The sequence below is a fragment of the Cucurbita maxima genome, unplaced genomic scaffold, assembly GCF_002738345.1.
Source record: "Cucurbita maxima cultivar Rimu unplaced genomic scaffold, Cmax_1.0 Cma_Scf00018, whole genome shotgun sequence".
NCBI classification, from domain to species: Eukaryota; Viridiplantae; Streptophyta; class Magnoliopsida; order Cucurbitales; family Cucurbitaceae; genus Cucurbita; species Cucurbita maxima.
The window spans coordinates 3,746,855-3,774,842 of record NW_019272034.1 but is presented as its reverse complement, the minus strand read 5'-3'; the positions used below and the strand labels follow the sequence as shown (position 1 = coordinate 3,774,842).

At 36.3% G+C, this 27,988-nt stretch overlaps 3 protein-coding genes across 7 annotated transcripts; all 3 read left to right on the top strand.

Annotated features, from left to right (window-relative positions):
- The first annotated feature begins 671 nt into the window (after window positions 1–671).
- LOC111493190 (RNA-directed DNA methylation 4) lies at window positions 672–4,950 on the top strand. Of its 3 annotated transcripts, none has more exons than XR_002719974.1 (11): window positions 672–892; window positions 1,089–1,169; window positions 1,603–1,691; window positions 1,771–1,845; window positions 1,932–1,976; window positions 2,182–2,333; window positions 2,431–2,552; window positions 2,815–2,902; window positions 2,998–3,068; window positions 3,149–3,497; window positions 4,819–4,950. XR_002719974.1 is itself a non-coding variant. In XM_023142834.1 (10 exons), the coding sequence occupies exons 1-10, from the start codon at window positions 784–786 to the stop codon at window positions 3,421–3,423; spliced, it is 1,107 nt and encodes a 368-aa protein (XP_022998602.1). In that variant the 5' UTR covers window positions 672–783; the 3' UTR covers window positions 3,424–3,708. The 3 variants fall into 3 exon arrangements, 1 of the variants encoding a protein (XP_022998602.1); XR_002719975.1 differs by lacking the exon at window positions 4,819–4,950 and adding an exon at window positions 3,779–3,886; XM_023142834.1 differs by lacking the exon at window positions 4,819–4,950 and having other exon boundaries at window positions 3,149–3,708.
- Window positions 4,951–5,841: 891 nt separating this feature from the next.
- On the top strand, window positions 5,842–8,097 carry LOC111493191 (protein LURP-one-related 7). Its single transcript, XM_023142836.1, has 3 exons — window positions 5,842–6,164; window positions 6,756–6,965; window positions 7,920–8,097. The coding sequence occupies exons 1-3, from the start codon at window positions 5,943–5,945 to the stop codon at window positions 8,049–8,051; spliced, it is 564 nt and encodes a 187-aa protein (XP_022998604.1). The 5' UTR covers window positions 5,842–5,942; the 3' UTR covers window positions 8,052–8,097.
- A 2,015-nt stretch (window positions 8,098–10,112) lies between these two features.
- LOC111493187 (E3 ubiquitin-protein ligase listerin) lies at window positions 10,113–27,858 on the top strand. Of its 3 annotated transcripts, XR_002719973.1 has the most exons (17): window positions 10,113–10,585; window positions 10,704–10,821; window positions 10,940–11,002; window positions 11,826–11,903; window positions 14,015–14,106; window positions 14,583–14,685; window positions 15,700–15,852; window positions 17,303–17,961; window positions 18,222–18,690; window positions 19,212–19,756; window positions 20,472–21,198; window positions 21,734–22,427; window positions 23,977–25,022; window positions 25,155–25,607; window positions 26,700–26,930; window positions 27,143–27,453; window positions 27,486–27,858. XR_002719973.1 is itself a non-coding variant. In XM_023142831.1 (16 exons), exons 1-16 carry the CDS (start codon window positions 10,530–10,532, stop codon window positions 27,368–27,370), a joined length of 5,715 nt encoding a protein of 1,904 aa, XP_022998599.1. In that variant the 5' UTR covers window positions 10,113–10,529; the 3' UTR covers window positions 27,371–27,858. The 3 variants fall into 3 exon arrangements, 2 of the variants coding, with proteins under 2 accessions (XP_022998599.1, XP_022998600.1); XM_023142831.1 differs by having other exon boundaries at window positions 27,143–27,858; XM_023142832.1 differs by lacking the exons at window positions 10,113–10,585; window positions 10,704–10,821 and having other exon boundaries at window positions 10,942–11,002; window positions 11,815–11,903; window positions 27,143–27,858.
- The last annotated feature ends 130 nt before the right edge of the window (window positions 27,859–27,988 follow it).

Below are 27,988 nucleotides of genomic sequence, written 5' to 3'. Positions count from 1 at the left end.
CCCGAAGGGGGGTGGATTGTGATGTCACACATTGGTTGGGGAGGAGAACAAACCACCATTTATAAGGGTGTGAAAACCTTCCCCTAGCAGACGCGTTTTAAAGCTTTGAGGGGAAGCCCGAAAGGGAAAACTCAAAGAGGATAATATCTACTAGCGGTGGATCTAGGTCGTTACATGTGGTGTATCTGTATGTTGTCCTATCGAACTTAACTCCAGAGTTGTTTACTAAAACTCTAGCATTCACGATGACATGTTGTCTCTAATTTTGCTTATGTCTAAGCCTTTGCTTTTATGCACATTCTTCTTGATGTGTCCAGATGGGTGCCACTTGCGTGTCGCCTCCTTGTTTGTCTGCATGTGAGGGTCATAAACCAGAGTGAAATTAAAGTTTAATCTTTATTAATGTTCACGACATCTAAAAAGAATAGCTACCAACTAAATTATAAAAATAAAATAAAATATACTATTAACCAAATCCAACAACAAAAAAAAAAATGTAATAGATATATAAAATATATCATAAACTAAATTAATATTTAAATCAAATAGTTGGTTTTAAAAATAAGTAAATAAATAAATAAATAAATAAATAAATATATATATATATATATATATATATATATATTTTAAGATAAAATTTTTAAACACAAAAAAATTAATATTTCATATTTAAAAGCGCGACCCTCTGTTGTTAGGGAACACAAGAAGTTCGTAGTTGTTCTCCGGCTCGCATGTTCTAGACCAGACCCTGAGCGTCGATCGTATTCTCCGATCGCTTCGCATATGGCCAGCATCGGCGAGAGTTCTTCTTCTGCTCCCAAACCCGCGGACGAAAAGCCAGTCTTAGTTAGGGTTAAGCGCAAAGCTTCACAGTCTCGACTCGATGCGTTATGTGAGTTCTCTTCGGACGCTCTTTTTCATTCACTTCATCAAGGCCTTCATCTTGCTGATTTTAGTTGATGAATCGCCTTTAAAGTTCTGTAATTTTTGGATATTAGCCGTCTCTTTTGATTTCTAACTATTCACGTATCAAATGGAGTTTGAATTGTTCGTTTTCGAGTTGACGTTGGATAATTTGTATGTTGCAGGGCTGGAAATCAATGAGAGGCCACTGAAACGACCTCTTTTGGATTTTGACAATTTGTCTATTTCTGAAACGTTCAAGAAAGGTCTGATAACTTCTGAACCTATAATTGCGTTCTTTTCTTTTCACCAATCACTCTATAATCTACATAGGTGAAAAGAGGACACAGCAGTTAGTAGCTATCTATGATTCTTCCACAAGAATATACAGTAACTGCTCCTGATTATACCCTGGTGTTTGCATGGCTAGTGATTTTAAAAAATACAAACAGGATTCTTTGTCCCTTCATAAGAAAATTAATTGGATGGATTTCATTGTTGTTATTCTTTCTTCTTTTTCCGTGAGGGAGGGGTGAATGGATTTATTTACTTTACTGTTCTTGCCAATTGATTAAATGTAAACTTTGATAGTTCGATCAAAATTGTACTGGATTTCTCAGTTGCATGGGTCAATGAAGTATATTTAAATATGGCTATGTATAACTCCGTCCCTGATGGAATAGCTTTCTCTTGCATCAGCGGAACTTAAAACTAAGAAGATTTTTGTACAGCATGTGGAGACACTGAGAAGCTCTGAGGCCTCAGTTGACATTATTCAGTCGTTCGTGGTTAGTATTGTGGTCAGTTATTAATCTCCTTCTTGGACATTTTAACTAGCATCTTCATCCCTTGCTGTTTTCCCTTTAGGCACCTGATGCTGCTGGCAACATTGAAAATAACCTAAAGAATGAGGAGCGAAGAAGAAATTTTAAGAGAGAGAGTGTATGCTGTCCTGTCTGTTGTTTGTTTGGTTCTTAGTTGTGCGGTACTTGTTGAATAATTTTCTCACTTTATCTAGTGTTCTGCAGCCAAGACAAGAACAGCTGTTGGTTAAAACTAGACAAGAACAAGAGGTCTGGTCTATGATGACTTTTCTTTAATGCTTTTTTTAAAAAACGGATGTAATCGATGTTTTACCTGAAGAATTTTTGTCAGATTAGATTATAGAGCACTTATAGAGGCCATTCTCTAGTCTGACCAAGTTTTGTTCATATGTTGAACTGTTATATTATGTTGGTAACATGGTTTCTTTGTGCTACTGCTTTCTCCTTTTACTAGGTTTTGACAAAAAAAGCTAGATTTGAGCAAATATGGAGAAGTAGGAAAGGGATTAAAGATGCCAAAGACGACCAATTACATGACGCATATCATATTTATGATATTGTTCGTCTTGATACAAATGAAACATCAAGTGGAGCACCAAAGGCGGAGTTAGTTCTTTAGTTCTGTCATTATGATATTGTTTGGTCATGATATTCTATAAGATCCTCAATTATGTGGCCAAATTTTCTTTCGGTATTAATGCAGCTGTATGACTCTGGAGGATCAAAGTATGTTATCAAGTTATCTGCCTTTACTAAGAGAGTTTATTCCAAGTGCTGCTGAAGAGATCGAGTCAGATATAAATGCAAACACGATGAAACAAGATTGTAAGTTTCATTTAATCCAGCAGTCTGGTATTTTGCTTGCAACTGTAGTGGTAAATAATGCAACTGAAGTCCTAGGCAATTCAGAACAAATTTGCGTTGGATGAGGAGAATAGTTATCCTCCATTTTCCATTTGTTTTCCAGTTCTTGCCTTGCCTGAGTTTCCTTCCTAGCTCACCCTTTTGTTATATCATTTGTATGTTCGTAGGGCTGTCGTTACTGTAAATTCTTATTGCTATGTCTGTGTTTTCATTTGTTCTACAGTGCCCGTCGATGATTATGTATATGACTACTATACTGTGAAGAATAATGTGCAGATTGCTGAGGACGATGCCTCTAATCCATTTCCTTTGTGCGTTATTCTCTCGCTCTCTCTATGTTTTCCCTCTCTGCTCTGGGTTATACTTTATTTTATTTGTTTGGATATCATTTCACAAATTTTTTCAGGATACAAGTCGACGACTTGGATCTATATGATGGGCCTGATGACTCGGACTATGAAAGTGATGATTCAAATGGTAAGTAGGTTTTTCCCTCTAGTTTAGAAACCTAAATTATAACTAATGTCTGTTGTTTCTAATATCTTTTTTGGTTTCAGCTGAAAACAATCCACACTTCGATTACCCGGATGAGGCGTCCGAAGAAGAAGAGTTGGAAAGTGAATCTACAAATGAAGAATCAGAAGAAGATGATGAGGACAAGCAGTCCTCAGAAGCTAATGGTCTAGAAGAGGACGACCTGTCAGAGAATGGAGTTCAATTAGATGAGGATGAAATATATGGTGATTTTGACGAAGGCGATGGCGATAGTTTTGATTACGATAGTAATGGAGGTCACGAAGAGGGTGAAGAATGCAGATGGTCCTACCGTTGAATTTTTGGTATTATAGGACAGCTTTTTTCGACTTTGGGAGAGGGATGTTTGTTCTACCGCTTGTCCTATATCAGGTATTACCATTTTCCTTAAGTGAGTTGCTTAATAGGGAGAGGAATGTGCTTGTAATGACTAGGGATGTTCCTTTGGAGATTTAGAGGTCAAAATACACTTTGCTTTGCTACTTCAATAGAAATTAAAAGCCCTGTAGGCCTCCTTTGGTAATATATTCCTGTTCTCTGTTTCTTGTTGAGAAACAGATCTGTCGGGTTCTTGTTTCTAAAACGTTTCCAAAATAGACCAAAATCTTAGAAACTTTCTTTGATATGCTCCTTCCCAACTTTCCTATTTTCAGCAGATTTCTTCTCTCTCATGCTCACCCAGCCACATCGGTTAGGAAGGAACGAAGCATTCTTTACAAGGGTGTAGAAACCTCTCTCTAAAGGGGAAGCCCAAGAGGAAAAGTCTAAAAGAGGACAATATTTGCTAGCGGTGTTCTTTATAAGGGTGTAGAAACCTCTCTCTAAAGGGGAAGCCCAAGAGGAAAAGTCTAAAAGAGGACAATATTTGCTAGCGGTGTTCTTTATAAGGGTGTAGAAACCTCTCTCTAAAGGGGAAGCCCAAGAGGAAAAGTCTAAAAGAGGACAATATTTGCTAGCGGTGTTCTTTATAAGGGTGTAGAAACCTCTCTCTAAAGGGGAAGCCCAAGAGGAAAAGTCTAAAAGAGGACAATATTTGCTAGCGGTGTTCTTTATAAGGGTGTAGAAACCTCTCTCTAAAGGGGAAGCCCAAGAGGAAAAGTCTAAAAGAGGACAATATTTGCTAGCGGTGTTCTTTATAAGGGTGTAGAAACCTCTCTCTAAAGGGGAAGCCCAAGAGGAAAAGTCTAAAAGAGGACAATATTTGCTAGCGGTGGGATTGAGTTGTTACAAATGGTATTAGAGCCAGACATCAGGAGATGTACCAGTAAGGAGATTGAGCCTTGAAGGGGGTAGACTCGAGGCGGTGTGCCAATAAGGACATTGGGTCCCGAAGGGGGTGGATTGAGGGGGTCCGCATCGATTGGAGAAGAGAACAAATCCAGTGAAGACACTGGCTTCAAAAGGGATAGATTCTTAGATCTCACATCGGTTGTGAAAGAGAACTCTTCACTGGCTTCAAAAGGGATAGATTCTTAGATCTCACCTCGGTTGGGAAGGAGAACGAAACATTTTTTATAAGGATGGGGAAACCTCTCCCGACGACAACTTAGGTTGTTATATCACTTCGGTTGATCTCGAGACGGGGCCTAGATTTTGGTTGTGGTTAGTATAAGTAAGAAGAACAAGTGTATTTTTTAGCATAATTAGCATCCAATTATGTTATTTTGGTACCTGAAAGAACAAGTTTTCTAAGTGGGCAATGAAGCAAGTATTCGGATTATTTGATATCTGAGTTCCACCAACATTCCCTCAACCAGTTGATTGATTGGTGGATACTGGCAATATAAGTTGTAGATTATTACATTCTTGGAAGTCCCTCATCTCTGTAGTTAGATCTTGTGTTAAGTTTGATTTTTAAATTCTATAATTAAAATAAAATGTGTATAAATAATCTACTAAAATCCTATCCATCTTTTATAATTGTACTGTTTTCAAATAAATTATAGTATTTTCGCTTAAAATCTAAATTAATCTTTAATTATCATTATATATTATTTCAATAAATATCCAAAACATTATAATCTAACTTGTTTTACAAAATAATATATAATTTAATATAAACTCAATTGTTGAAAATAAATGGAACTAAAAAAAAATTAAATTATTCAACAGAAAAATGTTTTATACACCCAAAATTATATTAAAGTAATATATAAGTTATCAAGTGGCCTAAAATTGTTTCACCAGCACCTCTCGATTAGGGATGTCAATCTTCATTTAAACGTGGAATGAAGAACCTCACCGTTCATCCAATTGTAGGATAGGTCTCAATTAGAGATGTGCATTTAACATGAAAAAGAGAAGTTAACATAATTTGGGACATGTCCCGGCTCTGCCTCACCGTTCATTAAATTGTAGGGTAGGTCCCGATTAGAGATGTGCATTTAACATGAAAAAGAGAGCAGAGAGATTTTTTCTATTATAACTTAACTGGGGACAAGATTATATAAATCAATTCTGTCTCTGCTTCCGAAAATTATATAAATCAACCCCGTCTCCGCTTCCAACTCAATCAAATCTCTTCTCCACTCCGTCTCATCCTATATATCTATATATGTATATATATGTATATGTGTGTGTTTTTATATTTTTTAATAAATTTATATTGAGAATTGAAAATTATGTATGGAAAAGTTGTTTGGAACAAATATTTTTATATTAAAAATAAGAAAAAATTGACAGCTGAAATAATATTCTGCGTTGTTTCTTCCTTCCATTAAGAAAAGTAAACTTTATTCCGACATTCTTTATTTTCCTCCTCTTCTCTTAATTTTCTTCCAAAATTTTCATTTCATTTTCTTGCAAATCCAATTGATTATGGCTAAATCTTCAGATCCCGCCATCTGCGCCGCACCTCTCCCCATTCCCGTCGATTTGTTTCTATCCAAAAAACATCCCGACCATGTAACTAGTTCCTCCGGCGATATCATTTTTAGACTCAGTCGTCAATATTTGAAATCGTCGTCAATTGACAAGATTGTGCTGCACGACGCCGCCGCCGCCGCCGCCGGTCCTCTCATTTCAATTCATCGCGTTAACGTGAGTAATTCAGTCTACTTTTATCCTAACTTTCACTGCTATAGCTGTGTTTAGTATACTGCTGTGATTCATAAGTTCCTAATCATGTGAAGAGTTGGAAGCCTCCAATTCTCGGAAGCTGAGTATTATCGGTTAATTTTGTCGCGATCGTATGAATAAACAATTAGACAAGATTCAGCATGACAAACAACATTTTTCCTTTCTTTTACTCCGCCTTCAGGAATTAGATCCGTTAAATTAATACGAAAAAATTGGGAGCAAGTTTTGCTAGTGTATTACTTACGTGGTTCTAGTGTTCCTGTTCGTAGCTGTTACTGTTACAGAATGCTTTAGAATTTTAGGTCATTCAGTTTGTGTATCGATCCTTTCTTGTACGGTTTTTGACTGTTATGTGCCTTATTCTTGTTTAAGATTTTAGGATTGTGATCGGCTGGGACTTGTTAATAATTACTTTGCATTTGGTCATTATCATTCCATATGAACTCCTGAAATAGTTGCAAGATAGTATTCTGCTAGAGTTGTTAAAGCGCAGGAAGGCTTCCTTTTTGCTGTTTTTCTGAAATAATGAGAACAAGTTTGCGTTGGTTTCAGAAAGAATCTTGGCAAGGCTTCAAGGGGGATATTGGCGAGCAGGACTCGCTCTTCAAAGTGCAAAGAACACTCAACAAACTTAGAAGAACTGAATTCAAAGTCTTCCTTGTGGGTGAAAATTCAGACGAATCAAATGCTAGCTTGGAGATGAAAGGCTTTCCTTTCCAGAGATCCTGTACTATATATAAAGGCAACACTATAGTGGCTCAGGTACTGTATAGCAATAAACATATGGAAGAATGTTCTTATAAGGCTGTTCATTTCATTCCTAAGCATGTTGCTAACTCGATGCTAATTGCTATAGCCTAGTTACTACAACATTCAAAGAGTCATAATTGATTAGATCATTTTTAATTTTGGTTTCATATTCAACTTAAACACCAATGCCCATCATTTAGATTGCCCATCAGAAGCTCATAATTGTTCTTATAAGGAAGAATGTTCTTATGAGGCTGTTCATTTCATCCCTAAGCATGTTGCTAACTTGATGCTTGCTATATAGCCTAGTTACTATTAACATTCAAAGAGTTATAATTGAATAGATCTTTTTTAATTTTGGTTTCATATCCAACTTAAACACCAATGCCTATCATTTAGATTGCCCATCAGAAGCTCATAATTGTTATTATAAGGAAGAATGTTCTTATAAGGCTGTTCATTTCATCCCTAAACATGTTGCTAACTTGATGCTTGCTAATTGCTATAGCCTAGTTACTATTAACATTCAAAGAGTTACAATTGATTAGATCATTTTTAATTTTGGTTTCATATTCAACTTAAAACACCAATGCCCATCATTTAGATTGCCCATCAGAAGCTCATAATTGTTTTTTTTACTTAATCACCCATGCCATCAAATTAGATTGAGCATTCAACAAAGATACCAACCCTTTCAAAATAATGGCAACTTGTGCAAGGTGAAAGGCTTATGGATGATGAAGTCAGTAAAAATAAATCATCAATACCTCTCCTCTGAGTCTATGTTAGTGTCTTTCATTTGCCACATCTTAGAAAGCTATGGTTCATTGGCAAAAAAGGGGGAAATTCTTCTGAAATAAACTGAATTCTTATTGCAAAGACATTGCATTCCTTCGTGCATAAACTCCAAAGAATCATTTGCATTGGTAACTAAAGAGTTGTGGTGATTATTGTTTTTTGATGCAGACAAGCCTGATGCACAAGCTTCACCAAATTTGCGTCAGAAGAGGAAGATTTCGACTAACCATTTTTCCTGGCACTGTAGATCCATCCTTGATTGTGGCTTTGATTGTAATATTCTTTGATGGACGAATATAACAGAACTGAGCCATAATTCAGAAGATGCTCATCTTTATGATGTTTGAAAAGGAAGATTGAATGCAAGAAGAAAAGAACCAAAATCTTGCCAACTAAAAAGGCAGCTCCAGAATAAAGATGCAAAAAACAAATATTAGGCAAGACTTTATTGATGAATTAAAGAGTTGCTATGTTTGTAAATGCTTTTTCTCAATAGGGAATTTGTAAACAAGATTAAAGATTTGCATGTGGATTTTTTTTTTTTTTTTTTTTTTTTTTTTTTTTTTTTTTTTTTTTTTTTTTTTTTTTTTTTTTTTTTTTTTATTGGAACTCAACTTCAACTTCTCCTCATGGACTAGCTTTATGGTAAAGAACACTTGCACATTTTTTTAATAGTCTGTCCCGGTTGCCTCGAATCGAATCACAATGAGTTCCAAATGAATTTGTTTGTGTCGACTAAAATGATTGGATTTCATAGGATTTCTTTGACTTTTAAGAATGTGTATTTGGAACGAAAAAGTTCAACGATATTTGTTATGGTTTGAGTGAGAACTAACTCCATAGGCATGATTCAACTAAATGAGAGGAATGCCACAATGCCTTAATCATTAGCTCATTGAGCTGAAATAACGATGGGACCATACAAACCATATATCAATCTCTCCGGAAAGATCTATTCATTTGTCCCATCACAAAGCATATACATTCATACCTTGGAAAAGTAATATAAGCATGAGATCCACTCTTCATAAATGTAGGTGAAATCATACATTTGTTTTGTGTTACGATCATGCTTGTCCAAAACGTGTTACCTGTGACTACGTGTCAGATTTTCCAATCATACTTATCTAGGACGTGTTGTCCATGGTCTCATACCCGTTCCAAATATTTTTTACTTGCTTTCATAGTTTAAGTCTTTACTATTATTATCATGTCAATACGGGATGTATGACTCTTCACCCAAATTATGTCTACACTTGCCAATGTTAAAATGCCCCAAAAAGATGTGATTAGTTGCCAACTGTTTCTACTCGGTTATATGCTATCAAAGTTATGGGGGTAGCTTATTCACTTTTGGTTATAACATTGATATCTTTCAAATTGTTTTCAACGCATTTCCTTGCTCACGTTTTCTAAAATATTTCTCTCAAATGTGACCAGAGACTCGATCTTATGTCAAAATTGTCCGTAAAGTCCGACTTACATACAGCTAACTTCTTCACCAAGTTAAACAAATGTCGTACAATCGTTGTCTCATTACCTCAAGAGTGCAATTGTGACACTTAGTTGTCTACTACTCTGACTTTGTTATTGACTTAAACATCAGAGTCGGTTAGACACGACATCATCTGATACTCAAATTATCCTCTTGCAAGTTGCTTCAAGTCGTCGTCGTCGTTCGGCATTGCCCAAGGACAGTAGACCGAGATCCAACATGGGCAATAGTCATTTAAAATTGTTATTATTATTTTGTGTTCAAATAAGGAAATAAAATATTAAAAAAGGCAAGGGAAAAGTGAGAATTAAACCTTTGGCGTTAGGAGGGAAATACGAGTCCGACATAGTTTTCAGTGTTGGATGATGAAAGTCCCACATCGGCCAATTTAGAGAATGATCATGGGTTTAGAAGTGAAGAATACTAACTCCATTGGTATGAGGCCTTTTGGGGGAGCCCAAAGCAAAGCCATGAGAGCTTATGCTTAAAGTAGACAATATCATACTATTGTGGAGAGTCGTGTTCGTCTAACATGGTATCAGAGTCATGCCCTAAACTTAGCCGTGCCAATAGATTGACAAATCCTCGAATGTCGAACAAAGGACTCCAAAAAGAAAAAAGGAGTCAAGCCTCCTCGAAGGTACGAAGGCAGTCAAAAATGACTAAGACTCCAAAGGAGTCGAGCCTCGATTAAGGAGAGACGTGCTTCCCTAATTTAGGGAATGATCATGGGTTTAGAAGTGAGGAATACTAACTCTATTGGTATGAGACATTTTGGGAAGCCCAAAGCAAAGCCATGAGACTTTATGCTCAAAGTGGACAATATCATATTATTGTGAAGAGTCGTGTTATCTCTAACCTTCAGCTGTGTGACCTTAGAACTCAATAAGGGTTGAAACCTATAAATTGGAATTGCATTCTCGTCTCCCAGCGAATGAATACAACACAGAAACCCATTTGTTTAGCCGAAACGCTCTCTAATTCATAAGCTTTTCGCCAGGAGGCGGCGTTTCTCGTTTCGTCGCTGTTACTCGAGGCGGAGCTGAACCCGACTAACCGATTTCAGGGGGAAGGCGGCGGTGGCGGTGGCGGTAGCGGTAGCGGCGGCGTATCGATACTCCTTTACCAGACCTCTGAACCTCATCGCGTTTTGAGAACTTCCCCCTTTCAGTCGGCGGACTTCCAATATAATCCGGATTTCCATCTCTATTCTCAACTTTCTCCTCTTTCTCGGATTCTCAATCCCTCTTTATTTTTCACCTGTGCTATTGCCTGTAATTTGAATGGGTAGACCCAAGGGAGACGGTGCTAGAAGCAAGGCTAGACCTTCAAGCAGCAGGTTGTTAACTTCTCTTCCATATTTACGAAGATCACCGCTTTCAGTTATTCCATTAGCTAAAATTCTTTTCTTTTTGTTCATATTCCTTTGAGAAATTCAACTTTTCTTTTGCACACAGTTTGGCTGCGTCACTTCTGCCATCGGATTCCGCCGCTAACGCTGCTGGATTCGGCGGCTTTCTTGGTAGTTACCGGCTTGATTCTACTCTCACTGGGGATGATGCAGCATCTTTTTCGGTATGGTTGTTTGGATTGAGAGTTGAGACATGATAGATATTATTGTAAAGCTGCTTGATTAATGAATTTGTAATCATTGATAGGACCGTTTTTTTTTATTATATTTGTATGCACGCAGGATATTGATGGTGAAGTTGCACAGCACTTGAAGAGGCTTTCAAGGAAAGACCCAACCACCAAGGTAATTTATATGTAGTTATCTGTTGTCTTTCATCTACTGTTAGGCAAGGCTCTTCACTAGGAAATAAGTAGTTAAGAGCTTCTGACGCACGGATAATAAGAAGCTCGTCAATGTATTACTCTTTTAAGCGAAAATGCGCTATCTAATGTTGAGTACTGGTTGACACATCTCTTCCAATTTTCAACATCACTCCAGAGCCTCTGTGTCCAGTTTAATTCTACCATCAAACTAAAAAACTGTGGTGCGTACAGAATATTAGTAGGGTACTAAAAAATTGATTGGGATTTCTGTGTAACGGGCCTGTGGTTATTTTCTTAGTGGAAATAAAAGGAAAAAAAAAAAAAAATTACTGGCTTGGTGTATTTTTTCCCCCCTTTGCGATCTCCACAATTGCATATATAAATGCAGTATTACACTTGTACAACTTCTCGTTGTTTAAGTGGTTGCTTCTTGGAATGTGATTCTTTAACCGCACTCATTCATTATAGTATCTTTGCGTAAATTTCAATTTATCTAAACAATGCCACCCCCCATTTAAAACTATCTGAATGTTATAATAATCATTGATTAATTATAGTGAGTACTCTTTTCACTCTTTTCATGTAAAAGGCGTGGAATCGTTTAAGTGTAGAGTTAGTTGTAACAGTCATACATTTGAAAGCACCATTGTGAGCCAGAGTGTTGGTTAGGACCATTGCATCAAAATTTTACTTTTTGTACATACTGTAGAGGAAACTCGTTGAGATTTTATTACCTTTTTTTTTTCGGTTAGAATTTTAAGGGTTCTTTAATAAGAACTAATTTGCTATTAGATTTTCAACAGCTCAAAGCATTGGCCTCTTTATCCGAGTTTCTTAAGCAGAAGTCTGGGAAAGACGTTGCGTCAATTATTCCACAATGGGTACCTCTCTTTCCTTCTCCATGTTCAGCTAATCTTGGCTTTGCATGGATGACTTATGAATTCATTCATTTTCATGTTTAATATAATTTTTGTTGGGTTGCATACATATACATTAGTGATTCTCCTTTAATGTGGTATAGTCATTAGAGTGTTAGGGTGATTTGATATAGAAACCATAGGGGAAGGAGAATTGAGCTGTGAGCTGGAGTATAGAATTCCTTGAGATGGGCCTTGTGCATATTATATACTAATTTGTTTCTTATGGAATAAATGTATGTATGTATGTATGTATGTATGTATGTATGTATGTATTATGTCGGTATATAGACATACTATATATACTTTATATTTTTGTAAAGAAACAATTTCATTAAAGTTTCGTATGATAATATAAGATGTTACTATATACATACATTCATTCATATATTTGTTTTTTGGTTGAACTGTCTTTAGATTAGGTTTTTATTGTTGGTTGTTTTTTTTTGGATGCCACTGTTTGCACCTTTTTATATTCCTAAATGGAAGCCTTCATTTTTTGTAGGAAGGGGAAAAAAAAAATAAAAAAGAAGAAAAAAAAGAGCTCTTAGATTTATGAGACTATTCAAGGAAGCTTTAAAGTTATCTAGAGTTTTGAATATAATTAATCCATTCTTATGAAGCCAAAAACACCATGACCTTCACTGAAACCCATGATGTTTTCAAGCTCTCTGTATGCTACAAATACCTGATATAAAAAAAAAAATCCTTCTAGGTTCTATAAGAAGCACACCTCCACAACTTTTAACGACCTGAGAAGTTTCTTTGGATTCCTTAAAATCAACACCTCTCAAGCTCCTAATAGACTTGACAAAATCCTTGTTCATTTTGGACAGTTATTACTATTATTTTCTCTCCCTCTCTCTCTCTCTCTCTCTCTCTCTCTCTCTCTCTCACAGAATCACAATTCAATTCCTCAAGAAGCCTCTTTTTCTTCTAGTCTTCAATCTTCTCATGTTCCCAGACAATATCATGGACCACTAAGATTCTCTTTGAGCTTATCTGGATTCCATTCGTTTGTGACCAAAAGCTATTTCTTGATTGCCTTATTATTATTTAGACTATTGCTTGTTTGGAGTTTTGGAAGGTGTGGGCATCATTTCTTCATGAAGCTACATGTCCTATAGTCCCTGTGTCCCATGCAAGCTGGGGCATTCTAACTTTGTTGGTCTAGCCACTGAGGCTGACAACCCCTCCAATCTTTTCAATTGTTGGGGGTTTACTTTCTCCAATGATCAGGGTATATGATTATGGCTCGAACATGTTGACTGAGTAACTCTATATGTAAGATACTTTTTCCCATGAGTATCTTCCTCCATTGAGATATCCCCAAAATGACTAATTTTCTTCTGCTAAGTCTTGACAAAGAAGCTTTTGAAGTAGGGTAATATACGACATCCTTGCTATTTAGTCCTTTTATTTCCCCAATTTACTTTTTGTGTTCTTGCATCCTTTCTCACCTATTTAGCATTTAGTAATGCAGCCTGGTCAGACCACTGTGCAAAATATGATGGATCTTCATGGACGCTTATGCTTCCTTCCAACAACTTTGAGTTGTATTGTAGTATAATTTTGAACCACGGCTTCACTACCATTCGCTTTAGGGTATTGTCTCACACTTCTAATAGGAACAAAGCCTTTCGGCTTGTCTTTAACTTAAGGAGGAGTGTTGAAATGTATATGTTATGCTTGAAAGATGACCGTTTCCTTCTATAAAGAATTTACCTTTACTTGTTCTTTTCAAAATTATTCTCTTTTGCTCATTTCTTTTCAGCCATTGCATACTATGTGGATAAGTTCTTTCTTGTTTCCTTATGGTTTAGCTGGATTTATAGGAAACTCTAATTTATCTTTTGCTCCCAAGTTTTTATGTACACTATCCAACAACTGAAGTCTAGTCTAATGTTTTATTTGATTGCTTTCTTCTTCTTCTTCTTCTTTTCTTTTAACTAATTAATATTTTGTCTACCAGCCAATTTTATTTGTTGTCATATTATGACTTTAGTTATGCATCGTGCTGCATTTTTTAAATGTTTGCTCTTTTTCAATGATAGCTTTCTTCATTTCTTTTATAGGTATTTGAATACAAGAAACTGTTGATGGACTATAATAGGGATGTACGACTTGCTACACATGAGACAATGACCAATCTCGTCATTGCTGCTGGGTACTTTTTTGCCCTTCCCAAATCTGTATCACTGCCAATTCTGCACGAGTAGCATGTTGATCTCAGTGCAACTTTTGCTTAGTTTGGTGGTTAAGCTTCTAGATCATATGTAGAGTAATGATGAACTTGACAACATAAGCTATTTTTTGTTTGAAATGCATTTATTGAATACAAAGATACTTGCGAAGATTATAGATAAGTCTCATACTATACTATAAGTAGACATCTGATATATACTGATTTTCTCCTCATTCCTATAGAAACTGATAAAGAAGTCCTTAAATTTTCACAAACCTTTTTGTTTAATTACTTTCTGGCTTATTCTTGTTGGATTTGGATATTTAGCAGAATTCAATTATTTAATATGTTCAATGGTTAATTGCCAGGTCTCATTAATGTAATATAGCCAATCAATTCATTTGGTCATAAGGCTTAGGCACTAAATTAGCTTGTGGGATTTCTTTCATGTTCCTCAGGAGAGAAATAGCTCCGCATCTGAAATCTCTGATGGGGCCATGGTGGTTTTCTCAATTTGATTCAGTTTCTGAAGTCTCTCAAAGTGCAATGCAATCATTGCAGGTATGTTATCAACTACCAAACTGATTAGCATTTTCATTTATAGTAGAGTACTGGTGATGACTTGAGAGAGGGTGTATGGATAGAGTAAGGTTCACACATAAATGTCCAAAGGGTTGGGTTCATGATCTCAAATTGGGGACTTTGATCAATCAAAAGCAGAGTTTGTGTGCAAGTACCATGCAGTTTCACAAATTTTGATTTTAGCTTCTTTGGAGAGCACTTTTACATATAGAAAAATAAAAGATGATTTAGATTCTTTTTATTAGTGTGTCCGTGCTAAATAGGTTTAAACTCCTCAAATTACCTCTCATTGTGTTGCTAGACAAAGTGGAAAATACTATGCACGTGAAAATTGTAGGGCACTTTTGACACATCATGTTTTTAAAGCAAGGAAGTTTTGCAACATCTTTGTTTTGTAAGCTAAAAAATCTTAGTAAATTTTATGAATTCCAAAAAGAAGTTTCTGGAAGTTTCTTTTCTTCTAGTTTGGTTATGCTATCTTCTAAGAAGTCGAAAACAGAACAAGGGCCTTATTTGTAAAGAACCATATTTTTTTAACGAATATAAAACGAATGGCATTATCCTTTGCAAATGAGATTATCTGTCTGGCATTCATATGGCTTTTTGGAACCTCAATTGATTTTCACTCTGTCCCCCAACTTGAGTTGGCGGCATACTGCAGCGTGACTGGTCAATTTCCATTAAACACTAAATTTTCTTGGATCGTACTTAGATTTGTTTTGTTTTTAAAAAAAAACAATCTACAAACAACTTTGTTTCTGTCTAATAAAACAAGGAATTTATAATTAATAGATAAGGTAACGATATTGACTGAAGAAGGATCCAGTGGAATGATACAATTTTAAACAACAGATAAAGTGACGCTTTTTTTTTTTGGGGGGGGGGGGGGGGGGGGGGTGATCATTATTGTCAAAAAAATTCCCAACTCCAGTTGAATTCATTTCTTATGGAACCTTTTAACACTTTCCGCTTTAAATGAATTGTGGACAACAGGCAGCGTTTCCTGCTCAGGAAAAGAGAGTAGATGCTTTAATTTTATGTACAACTGAGATATTTATATACCTGGAGGAAAACTTGAAGCTCACACCAGACACTTTGTCAGATAAAGTAGTTGCTAAGGATGAATTGGAAGAGATGCACCAGCAGGTGTGCTTTCAAATTCTCCCTCTTGGATTCTGCTTCATGTTTGGCTATTACTAGGGTTGACTGTATATCAACGATCTGTCTTTTTATTTCTCATAGCACAAGCGTGCGTATTAATTTTTACTCTTTTCTTCTTTTCCCTATTACTTTACATTAAATCTCTATCTGCATTATGGTAGTGGCCAACAGTAGCAGTAGTGCTAGTGCAATAACGGGACTTTGCTACCTCAAAGTAATAGCTTCATGTCCCAAATTATTCTTGAACAGGGATGGTTCCTAATATTTACGTTGCATGTTAGATACTCTCTCGATATGAACCACGACCAAGGAATTTCCATACCTCAAGGTCCAATTACAAGGACAAGAGCCAAGAAGCTACAACAAACCTTGTATACATATATGCAAGCTATGGTGAACTCATCAAAGGAAATTCTAGAAGACGTTGGAGACCTCCCTTATATGTTGTGCAAAGTTGAGCTTCAAGAAAGAGATGCATTAAATGCACTTTAAGTCGCATTTAATGAACTCAGCTAAATTTATGGAACTAGTCGATGACTAATAAACACATTTCATTCATTGCTAGTTTTTAATACAAGAGTTAAGGTTATATTGTAACCCACATAGGTTACCATATTCCACCGTTAAATAGTCATTTTAATATGGAGGTTATGGGTATTTCTCATTTACTAGCCAATTTAATTTGGGAGTTATGTGTGGTTAAGGTTGTAAAGGCTATATAAAGCCTTCTTTTCTTTGATTAGAGACATCACATTTTCATTCTTTTTTAATTCCAAAATGTGATGTCTCTTATCAAAGAAAAGAAGGCTTTATATAACCTTTACCACCTTAACCACACATAACTCCCAAATTAAATTGGCTAGTAAATGAGAAATACCCATAACCTCCCTATTAAAATGGCTAGTTAATGGTGGAATATGGTAACCTATATGGGTTACAATATAACTTTAACTCTTATATTAAAAACTAGCTTAAATATGACAAACAAATATTTAAATTATAATTAAATAGTGCAACAAATGAAATGTGCTTACTAGTCATCTTTGGACTAGTTCCATAAATTTAGCTGAGTTCAATAAATGCAACTTAAAGTGCATTTAATGCATCTCTTTCTTGAAGCTCAACTTTGCACAACATATAAGGGAGGTCTCCGACGTCTTCTAGAATTTCCTTTGATGAGTTCACCATAACTTGGATATATGTGTACAAGGTTTGTTGTAGCTTCTTGGCTCTCGTCCTTGTAATTGGACCTTGAGGTATGGAAATTCCTTGGTCGTGGTTCATATCATACTCCCTCCTTTGACTGAATTTCCTCTTCATGTTGTATATCAATTTTCCAGTTGCCTAATTGGAAATACTACTACTTTCTGCTTGATGATTTTATTTTTGTTTTAAGTTGTGCTGTTATGCTGTTTCTTGCTGTCTTCAAACGCAGGTTATCTCTTCATCACTGCTTGCTCTAGCCACATTAATTGATGTCTTAGTGAGTGTTCGGACTGAAAGATCAGGGACTGGGAAAGGCAGTGGTGAAACAAAGCATGCTTCCAAGTCTAGGGAAACTGCTATTTCATTTGCTGAAAAGTTGTTCACCGAGCATAAATACTTTGTACACCTGTTGCAGTCCAAAAGTACCATTGTCCGATCTGCTACCTTTTCAGTCTTAAAGAGCCTTGTGAAAAACATTCCTCATGCTTTTAAGGAACAGAACATGAAAACTATTTCCGGTTCTATCCTTGGTGCTTTTCAGGAGAAAGACCCTTCTTGCCATTCATCAATGTGGGATGCAGTATTACTTTTTTCTAAAAGGCTGCCCAACTGTTGGACATATGTGAATGTCCAGAAAACTGTACTGAATAGATTTTGGAATTTTCTTAGAAATGGGTGCTTTGGATCCCAACTGATTTCCCACCCAGCTTTGATTTTATTTTTGGACACAGTTCCACCTAGTGCTGTGGGAGAGCAGAAATTTCTCCTCAACTTTTTCGAGAATTTATGGGTTGGAAGGAACCCATTCCATTCGTCAAATGCAGAAAGGCTTGCATTTTTCCAGGCTTTTAAAGAATGTTTTCTTTGGGGGCTACAGAATGCATCAAGGTGGGCTAGTTTCTTGACCTTGTTTTTCTCCCTTCTTTTCTTCTTTTCTTCTTCTTTTTTTTTTTTTTTTTTTTTTTTTTTTTTTTTTTTTTTTTTTTTTTTTTTTTTTTTTTTTTTTTTTTTTTTTTTTTTTTGCTAGTTTAGCATGGGAGATTACTTTTTTCTACGAGATTCTTTGCTGCCACTTTATTCAGTACTGGACATAATTGAATTAAGCTTTAACCTTGGGTTTGTAATTTGCTTTTGTTTTTTGCTCCCAGGTTCTGCAGTGGAGATGACTTAGCTCATTTTCAAGTTACCCTCGTTGATGTTATTCTTGTTAACCTTTTATGGAAGGATTACTTACATGACGTTCAATGTTTAAAGAGTCAAGACAGGGCCTTGTCTGGAGGTGCACCTTTGAATAACAAGAGGACCGCAGAAACACCAAGTACAAAGTATCCGATGAGCTACTTACAAGATTTGAGAAAATGCATTGTTGAAATTCTATCCGGCATCTACCTAGTGGAACATGATCTACTTTCTGTTTTTGCTACGGAATTTCAGAAGAATTGTATTAGTATGTTCCAGTTGACAGATAATACAGAAGTAGCCTCGGGAACCATAGAACAGATTATAGGATTTATATTAGAATTGGAGCAACTTTCTATGGACAAGGATGATATCTGGCCCTTGGCTCTCTTGGTAGGACCAACACTGGCAAATGCTTTCCCGATTATAAGATCGCATGTAAGGCAATATCTCATACTTCTTGGAAACATTACTCAAAGTGTTTCTTCTTTGCACTTATGCTTTTTCTATTTTTGGATGTGGTGATTAAATTACTATAGAAACCAAAGGTTTATACATTTAGTTAGCTAGTATAGTTGCACTGCATCAAATTTTAGTCTTCCCTTTTGACTACAAGTCTAAACATTATTCTGAAGAGAAGGAAGGAATACATGAATTTTCATTCGAAAACACAGAAACAACGTGCTCAGGTTTGCATGACTTGAATTAATTGAACTCCTGTTCCAGTAATGCTTTAAGAAGCTATTTTGAACTTCTTTACCTAATTATTAGTTATCTTACTTATGCCAAGCTGTAATGTGGATAACCTGCGTGCCTCACAGTTTCTGTGGCTGCCTTTTTGGCCCCACATACTATCACTCCCAAAATGTATTAATGTCTAATACCTTATTCCTTTTCCCACTATTGAACTTAAAATATTTCTAATTCAAACTATATTATTCTTGTTTCATTGACATCAGGAATCTTCAGATGGTGTGAGGCTTCTATCTGCTGCTATTTCTGTTTTTGGGCCTCGCAAGATTGTTCGAGAACTATTTATTTGTAATAACGGAATGTCCTCTACTCATTTGTCTGGTGTTGAGGCCCAAGATGTGGAGGCCCAAGATGTGGAGGCAAGACAATTCATGCAAATATTTAATGAAGTTTTTGTTCCTTGGTGTTTGCAAGGGAATAATAGCTCTGCTGGTTCTCGATTAGATCTCTTGCTTGCACTAATTGATGATGAACATTTCTCCCATCAATGGAATTCTGTTATCAGTTACTCATTTAATCTAGATCATACTGGAGTTGTGCTTGAGTCCATTAACTCAGAAAGTTTAGCCATGTTGGCAAAGCTTTTAGACAGAGCAAGAGGAAAAATTACGAATAGTGACGCAAGAAATGTCACCAATACTTGGCAGAAGGCTAACCTTGGGAACTGGCATCATGAGCATTTGGAATCTGCTGCTGTTGCTATAGCGCAATCCCAGGCTCCCTTTAGAAGTTCATTTACAGAGTTTTTATGGTATCTAAACTATAGATCTCTTGTCTCAATGATTATACCTAATTATGTTTTAAAAAACTGATACATTTACAATTTAGAATCACACATGGTACACATTTTGAATCATTTCATACTTACTAGTTTTCTTGATTTAATCATTTATTTCAATTGGAGTGGCCCATGAAAACTAGTATCCTCATTTCACTTGCTTTTTAAACTGTGGTATTTTTATACATTAGAAACGGTACATTTTACTTACAACTTTTTCTCTTCCCCTTCCCTTATTAACTGCATAATCTTACAATCATGAGTTAGAAAGTTGGATACATTACATCTCGGGAAGTCCTTTAGTGGGAATTGAATTTCATGATTCAGATTGATATAGTGCCATGTTTCTTGAAAATGACTCGATCATCTTTCACCTCTGTAAAAGAAGTATATATGTATATGTATGCATGTATCTATGTATGGATGTGTGTATGTATGTATGGATGTGTGTGTGTATGCATATATATGCAAGCACACACATACCAACAGGAAATGGCTAGACAATTTCCATTTTCCTATCCTTTTTTTTTCTTGCATGTATCCAAAGATTGGTGGATGGTTGCTTGTTTTTGAGAAATGAAATAACTCTCGCAAACTGAGTCCTAGCCTTAGTAGAGTCCTATTTAAAATATTAGTCCACAGTTTCGATGTGTTATGTTTTAATCTTAATCATCTCTCTTCTTTGCAGTTCTGTTTTGGGTGGTTCAGTACAGAGTGATTGCTCTTCTTTTGTGTCAAGAGATACATTGATTGCTATATTCGAGGCGGTATTTCAGAAATTAGTTAGTTTCATATTGCACTCTCCTTTAAGTTGGGCAAGAAATTCTTGTTCTTTATTGATACCTAAGCCAGGAAATTCTTTCCCCAATTCCATAAGTTCTTCAGATGTTGTTGCGATGGCACATTTTTCTCTAGAAGTACTTGACCGCTGCGTCTTTTGCTTATACAACCTAGGGGAAGAAAATTATCTACTTCCTAGTATTTTAGCTACTATATATGCTATCGACTGGGATTGTAGTATAGAAGAAAGACAAGATGATATGCTTGATGACAAATTTAAGGAAGAAAGGAGAGAAAGGTTGCTTTTTGGTGGACGTGTGCGTGTCCTACGCCAAAAGATTTATCAGTTTTGGAAGAACTGTAAAACACACAACAGAAAAAAATATGGAAGTATCCTGATTCAGTTTATTAGATCTGCCATCTTCAGTGAAGATACTGAAGAAATTGTGTCTTTGTGCTGCCAATGGATGCTTGAAATTAAGGATCAAATCTCTCAGGATCACTTAGAGGAACAGTATATGTTAGACCAGCTTTTGATCAAGGGTGATACATGGCCTTTCTGGATTGCTCCCAACTTCATGGCTCCAAATGAATTGGCCGCTTCAAATACGAAAAACATTGGCTTTCATATTCACGTGAGTGGGCTTTGTTTAATTTATACTATTTCTTTCTTCATGACAGTTTAATACTATTGTCAATGCTGAAGTTTGACAATTTCTTTCTGTATTTTCTGATAACGATATAAATATATATCATTTTTTGGTTTTTAATAAAAATATAACTCTCTGAATGTGTATCTGCATGTTTGGGTTTTCCTCGTCTTATTGGGTTAATCACCCATATTAGAGAGCGGGTATCTGACCATCCATTGTTTTCCTTCTATGTTGCTTGGTAGATGTTCTATGCCGATAAAATAGCAATCACTGCTCAATTTTACTGTCGGCCCGAACTAAGTTTGTCCTTCTAGGAGTACGTGATAGTTGTAAACTGCCTAGGCTACATTCTGTCAAGCATTTCTTCTTCGATGCATTCTGTTTCCATCCATTTAATTAATTAAGTCATTGATAACTGTTTTTTCTAATCTCTGACCGAAATTGGGTTTTCTGTTGTAAAAGTTCCAATGAGGCTTTGCATACTGAATGTTAAAATACACCGATGTTTCATATGCAGAAATCTGGAAATCACAAGCTTATTTCTTTAGCAAGCATGCTTATGTCGAAGATTGGACTTGAGAAATTTTTTTCTGGCCAAGTTGAAAGTTCTTCGCCTTGCCTTGGTGAGGCGACAAATAATGAGGTTACTTGCCGTGCTTGGCTGGTTGCTGAAATATTATGCACATGGAAGTGGCCAGGAGGTAATGCTAGAGGCTCTTTCCTTCCTTTATTTTGTGCTTATGTCAAAAGGAGCTGTTCACATGTAAGCTTGTTGAATTCCACCTTCAACATTTTGTTGGATGGGGCTCTTCTCTGCGGTAGCAGGGCTGCTCAAAGCATCGTCAATATTTGGCCTTATCCAGATACCTTGCTAGACGATATTCAAGAACCATTCTTGAGAGCTCTCGCATCTCTTCTTTTCAGTATGTTAAAAGAGAACATATGGGGGAGAGACAAAGCTAGTTCACTGTTTGAGTTGCTTGTTAGAAGACTTTTCATTGGTGAAGCAGTGAATATTGACTGTTTAAGGATTCTTCCACTGATTGTGAATTTTCTTATTCGCCCGATGTGTGAAAGAAACACTGTGTTTGATGATTCTGGTTCATGCTCTGTGGAGGGCTCAAAGGAAAATATTATTCAAAATACAATCGAGGGTTGGCTCCAGAGAGTCCTTTTGTTCCCATCATTAAGTCAATGGCAGGCTGGGGAAGGTATGTGTCGAAGTAGTTGACATTAATTGATGGACCATAGATAGAAATCGTTTCTGACTATTTTGATCATATTTAATTTGTGCATATGTGTTTCCTTTTGTTGGATTGTTCCTAACATATCTCATTTAATTTTTTCTTATATCTTTATGACTTTGCATTTGAAGTAGCATTCAAGTGGATGCCATGTCACCTTCTTTCGAAAACAGATGTTGTGAAGGGAGAGCATTGTGAAACCTATATATGTTAGATAACATGTGTACTAGGGACGTGAAAAGAGAGCATTCATTTTCTACTATTAGAATATTCTAATTTATCATTACGAGTTTCATTTTCTTCATCAAACATATAAGGCTCAAGTGCAGCTGTTTTCTTCATATATATAATTACAAAAGAGGGGGATCAGTAGATAGGGTTTTTTTCTATATAATAATCGTCAAGTCAGCCCAAATTATACTCCTCTTATTCCTTGCTCTTTATCTGGGGACTTTTGATTAAAGGAGTGATGGGTGCAATTTTTGGTATGAATGCTTATTGATAATTATAGCTTTCATTTTATTTATTTATTTATTATAAAAGAATGGGTTATCCATGATGTTTACAAAAAAATCCTTCTCAATTTACATTGAGGGAGTTAGGACTATAAGAAGGAAAAATATTAGGCAATTTACATCCAAATGTAGTGAACAACATTGTCGAAGAGCATTGTATAAGTTGGTGTCTTCTCCGCGAAGACTCTTTGATTTCTTTCTTCCATAAATCTTTTACTTCCTTAGGAAAAGTAAGATGTCGTTTGATGATATTGAGAATCCTTGTCCATAAATTTTGAGCGTTTGTGCATTGTATATATATGCGGCTTTGTGATTTGTTGTCTTTCTTACATAACGTGCACCAACTTGGAAATAATCATTTGGTTTTTCTTTCTTCTTTTTTTCTTCTTTTTGTTTTTTTCTTGTTGTTGTTGTAGTTGTAGATTTTCACTTTTGCTAATGACTTTATGCGCTATTTCGCTATTTCCCTGGAAAAACCTTAGTGAGTTCCTTTCCAACTTTCATTTCATATTTATGAATATTTCTTTTAAGAATCATATGACTGAATATATGTCCTAGTCCTAGTCCCTAGTGTTAGGGTAGGTTTCCAAATCTAGTCTTTAGTTTTTAAAAAGCTTCAATTTAGTCCCTTACGTATTAACATTGTTAAATTTAGTCCTTCTGGTTGGTAATTGTTCAAATTGATTGATAATAGATTTACATGATATAAATCTTTCCTCTATTATATTATCTTTTTTCTCTAAATTTTATTCAACTCACTAAATTTTATATCACCAACCCATTTTAGCAGTAACCAATAGGGGTACTAATTGAAAGATGTTAAAACATAATGACAAAATTGAAACTTTTTAAATGATAGGAACGAAGCTGAAAAAAAGGCTAAAAGCACTAGGGACTCATGTATTCATTTAACTTGACTTTATCATGTGTGATTTGTGGTCTATTTATTGTTGCGTGGACATTATTTGTTATCCTTGATGTGTTTTGATTTCTTCTGGCAGATGCGGAAGATTGGCTTTTGTTGGTGATATCTTGTTATCCCTTTAGTAGTTCCATGAGAGGCTTACACACGTTGAAGCCAGACAGAAATATAAGCACGGAGGAGGGCAGTCTTTTATTGGAAATATTTCGAAAACAGAGAAATATATCTGGTAGATCATCTACGGTTAATCATGCACCACGGGTACAAATGTTATTGTCCGAGCTTATGGTTGTTTCTGTCGGTTACTGCTGGAAGCAATTCAATGACGAAGATTGGGAGTTTCTGTTGTGTCAGTTAATGAGTTGGATCCAACCAGCCGTTGTAGTAATGGAGGAAATTGCTGAAAGCGTGAATGGTATTATCGTCAATAGCTCTACTTCAATGAATGCAAATGAAATTTTAGAAAAGCTTGAGCAAAGTGTTAAGATTTCAGACCCAATCCCGTTTTGCATTTCGAGAAATGCCCTTTTGTCATTTTCTTTGTTTTACGGTTCCTTTGGGCTACAAGGCCTGAAAAATATGGAAACTTTAAACCCTCAGCGATTAGATAAATTGAACCATGTCAATGATCGCATTGTTGAAGGAATTCTTCGCATGTTCTTTTGCACTGGAATTTCTGAGGCCATTGTATGCTCCTACGGTGATAAAGCTACAACCATTATATCATCCTCAAGAATTGAACTTCCTCATTTCTGGGACTTGATAGCTTCAAGTGTTACTAAATCCTCAAAAGATGCTAGAGAGAGAGCAGTAAAATCAATTGAATTTTGGGGACTCAGTAAAGGCCCTGTTAGTTCTTTATATGGCATCCTTTTTTCCACCAAACCGGTTCCTTCATTGCAATATGCAGCCTATTTTATGCTCTCAACCGAACCGATTTCTTACTCTGCAATTATTAGAGAAAATACTTCTTGCTACCTGGATTATGATACCACGACTGAACAGGGCTCTACTCAAGTTGATTTTTCATCAGAATATAATGTGCTTTTGAAGGAAGAAATTGTATTTATGATTGAGAAACTCCCTGATGATGTTTTTGACATGGAGTTGATGGCCCACGAAAGGGTGAGTACATTGTCTCTAACATTTACTTGCCAATTGCCATCGAATTGTCAAAACTTCAAATATCACATTCAAATTTCAGTTGATGCTTGTTGCTTTAATAGGACCTGATTACGAACGATTTAACTTTTGTAGGTGAATATATTTCTTGCTTGGTCTTTGTTGCTGTCACACTTATGGTCATTGCCCCCATCCTCATCTGCGAGGGAAAGATTGGTCCAATATATCCAGAATTCTGCTAGTTCAAGGATATTAGATTGCCTTTTCCAGCATATACCTGTTGAAAGCATGGCTCTTCAGAAGAAGAAAGATACAGAACTTCCAGCTGGGCTATCAGAAGCTGCAACTGCAGCAAACCAAGCCATTACCACAGGTTCATTATTGTTTTTGGTGGAATTTCTTTGGCCCGTTGAACCAGTGAAACTAGCATCATATGCTGGAGCAATATATGGCTTGATGCTCCGTGTTCTTCCTGCTTATGTTCGAGGGTGGTTTTGTGATTTGCGTGACCGTTCAAAGTCTTCTGTCATTGAATCCTTTACAAAAGCATGGTGCAGTCCTTCTCTCATTGCAAATGAACTGTCCCAGGTATGTGTTCTCTTGTGGCGAAGCTCATTTATTAGCTGTATGTGTTCTCTTGTTACTTTTTCAACTTATCCAAGACAATGAAATTAAGCTCCTTGAATTTACTCGCTTAATATGGATTTCATTTGGGTGCTGCTCAGTATTAGTTTGCAAAAGTATGCCTAGAGATGGGGGTGGACCAGGTGGGTCATTCAAAACACATCATAGAACTCTTTAGCATCTGGTTCTAAGTCTGTACTGTTGCGTATTTTGTCAATTTCAGTAGCTCTAGCAGACATGGCAATACCCTTTACTAACTAACTGCTTAGCTTTTAATGGCCATTTCTCGGATCACTTCTATGGGTGGTACCAATTCCTCTTGAATGTGACTTCCTTTTGGTGATAGCCTATGTTCACGTGGTTGGTTTCCAGCCAAACTGTATCAAATATCTTGTAAAGATTGCTTGCATCTGTAGAACTCAAGGAGTCCAGGACACTTTTGTACAACCTATAAAATAGATCTTGTTCAAGTAAGGTAGTAAGGTTGCTTGTATCATGAACCATAGGATTAGGTCAAACTAAATGAGTGGCATTGCACTTTACATGATTTGGCTTGTTTGATGAGTTATGCTCCTCTCAAAGAACATACAGACAACACAAAGTCAAAGGATACTAGCCTTTCTCCAGCTTGATTCACAATTATTAGATAAATGAACAATTTGAACCTAACGATAAGGGCAGAGAGGTTAGTCGATTTCCCATCAAATGTAGTAGAGTTATTGCTCTTAAAGTCTTCAAATGAGGTAGTGTAAACGGCGATGCTCCTTCATTCTGGTTCTAGCCATGAGTAAGCATTGAAATCCTCCAAGCTCAACATGATAGTTACTACATGCCATGAGCTTGGGAGATCAGTTGGCAAGGGTACCTGCACTGGAGTTCTACCGCGGTGTGTTGGCTCTTGTTGAGGTACCCTTATACCACTTCGTAAAACTGGTCAATGGACCAAAGCACCGTGCTGAGGTGTCATTTAGAGGCACAAAACTACAACCTCATGTGGATATTATTTTTATGGGGTACAACACTATCATTCTCTTAGAAAAATATTCTTTGCTGCAGATAAAGAAAGCTGAATTTGCTGATGAAAATTTCTCAGTTGTTGTAAGTAAATCAGCCAATGAGGTAATTGCTACGTATACTAAAGACGAGACGGGGATGGACCTAGTAATTCGCCTTCCTTCGTCATATCCACTGAGGCACGTTGATGTTGATTGTATGAGGAGTTTGGGAATAAGTGAAGTTAAGCAGCGGAAGTGGTTATTGTCCATGATGTCGTTTGTCCGTAATCAGGTAACTTTTTTTCTTTTTCTGTACTGAAAGGGAGTTCAGAATCCTAGCCTAATCATCTTAAAACAAGAAAAGAGAAAAACCCCAAATCTGGTAATTCCTGTATTAGGTTAGCTGTGACGCGTGTAAGATTCGAGTGGACCTGCATGACTAGAGGTCAGTATATAGGGACATTAGGGGCAGTGGATGATTTAGATTTTTCTTATGTGATGCAGAATGGTGCTTTAGCTGAAGCAATAAGGATATGGAAGCGTAATTTTGACAAGGAGTTTGAAGGAGTTGAAGAGTGTCCCATTTGTTACAGTGTTATCCACACAGTCAACCACAGCATTCCTCGCTTGGCATGCAAGACATGCAAGCACAAGTTCCATTCAGCATGCCTTTATAAATGGTTCTCCACTTCACATAAATCCACCTGCCCTCTGTGCCAGTCTCCGTTCTAATCTGGACTCAAACTCGACGATACTTCTTGCATCGACTGTGAAACAATGGAGCTGTAAGGTACACAAGCAAACACTTAAAAGCGTGTAATTCTTCTATTCTTTTGCAAGTAGACCCTGTTTCTGTGCTAGCCGTGGCAACAAAAAAAAATGAAGGGCAGAACGTAACTACGAACTCGTCCACTCTTGGCACAACATAACGGTGTTTAAGATAGCTGAGCAGTTGATACGGTTCACTTGGAAGAATGTTTTCTACTTTCTATATGTATTTCTTTTCCCCCAATTATAACATAGCCTGGGTAGAGTATGTTTGTTTAATTCAACTGGATTTGTATATAAATTACCATTTAGGTTTTTGTTGCTTTTTCTGGAGCTCTAACCACATGAAAGTGCAAGAACTCAAACCTTTGAAGTTTGAGTGGTAAAATTTTGTATGTTCACCAGTTTCTCTTTTTTACTCTGATTCTATGAATTATTTGTCCTCTGAGACCTGTAATGTTGCATTTCATTAGGTTTATTTGGTTATGGCTGTTGGTCTCGATACTTTTAGGTTTATTTTCCTGGTCATGGCTTTTAGAAATATAATATTGTTTCCGTAAAGTAGAGATCCAGAAACAGGAT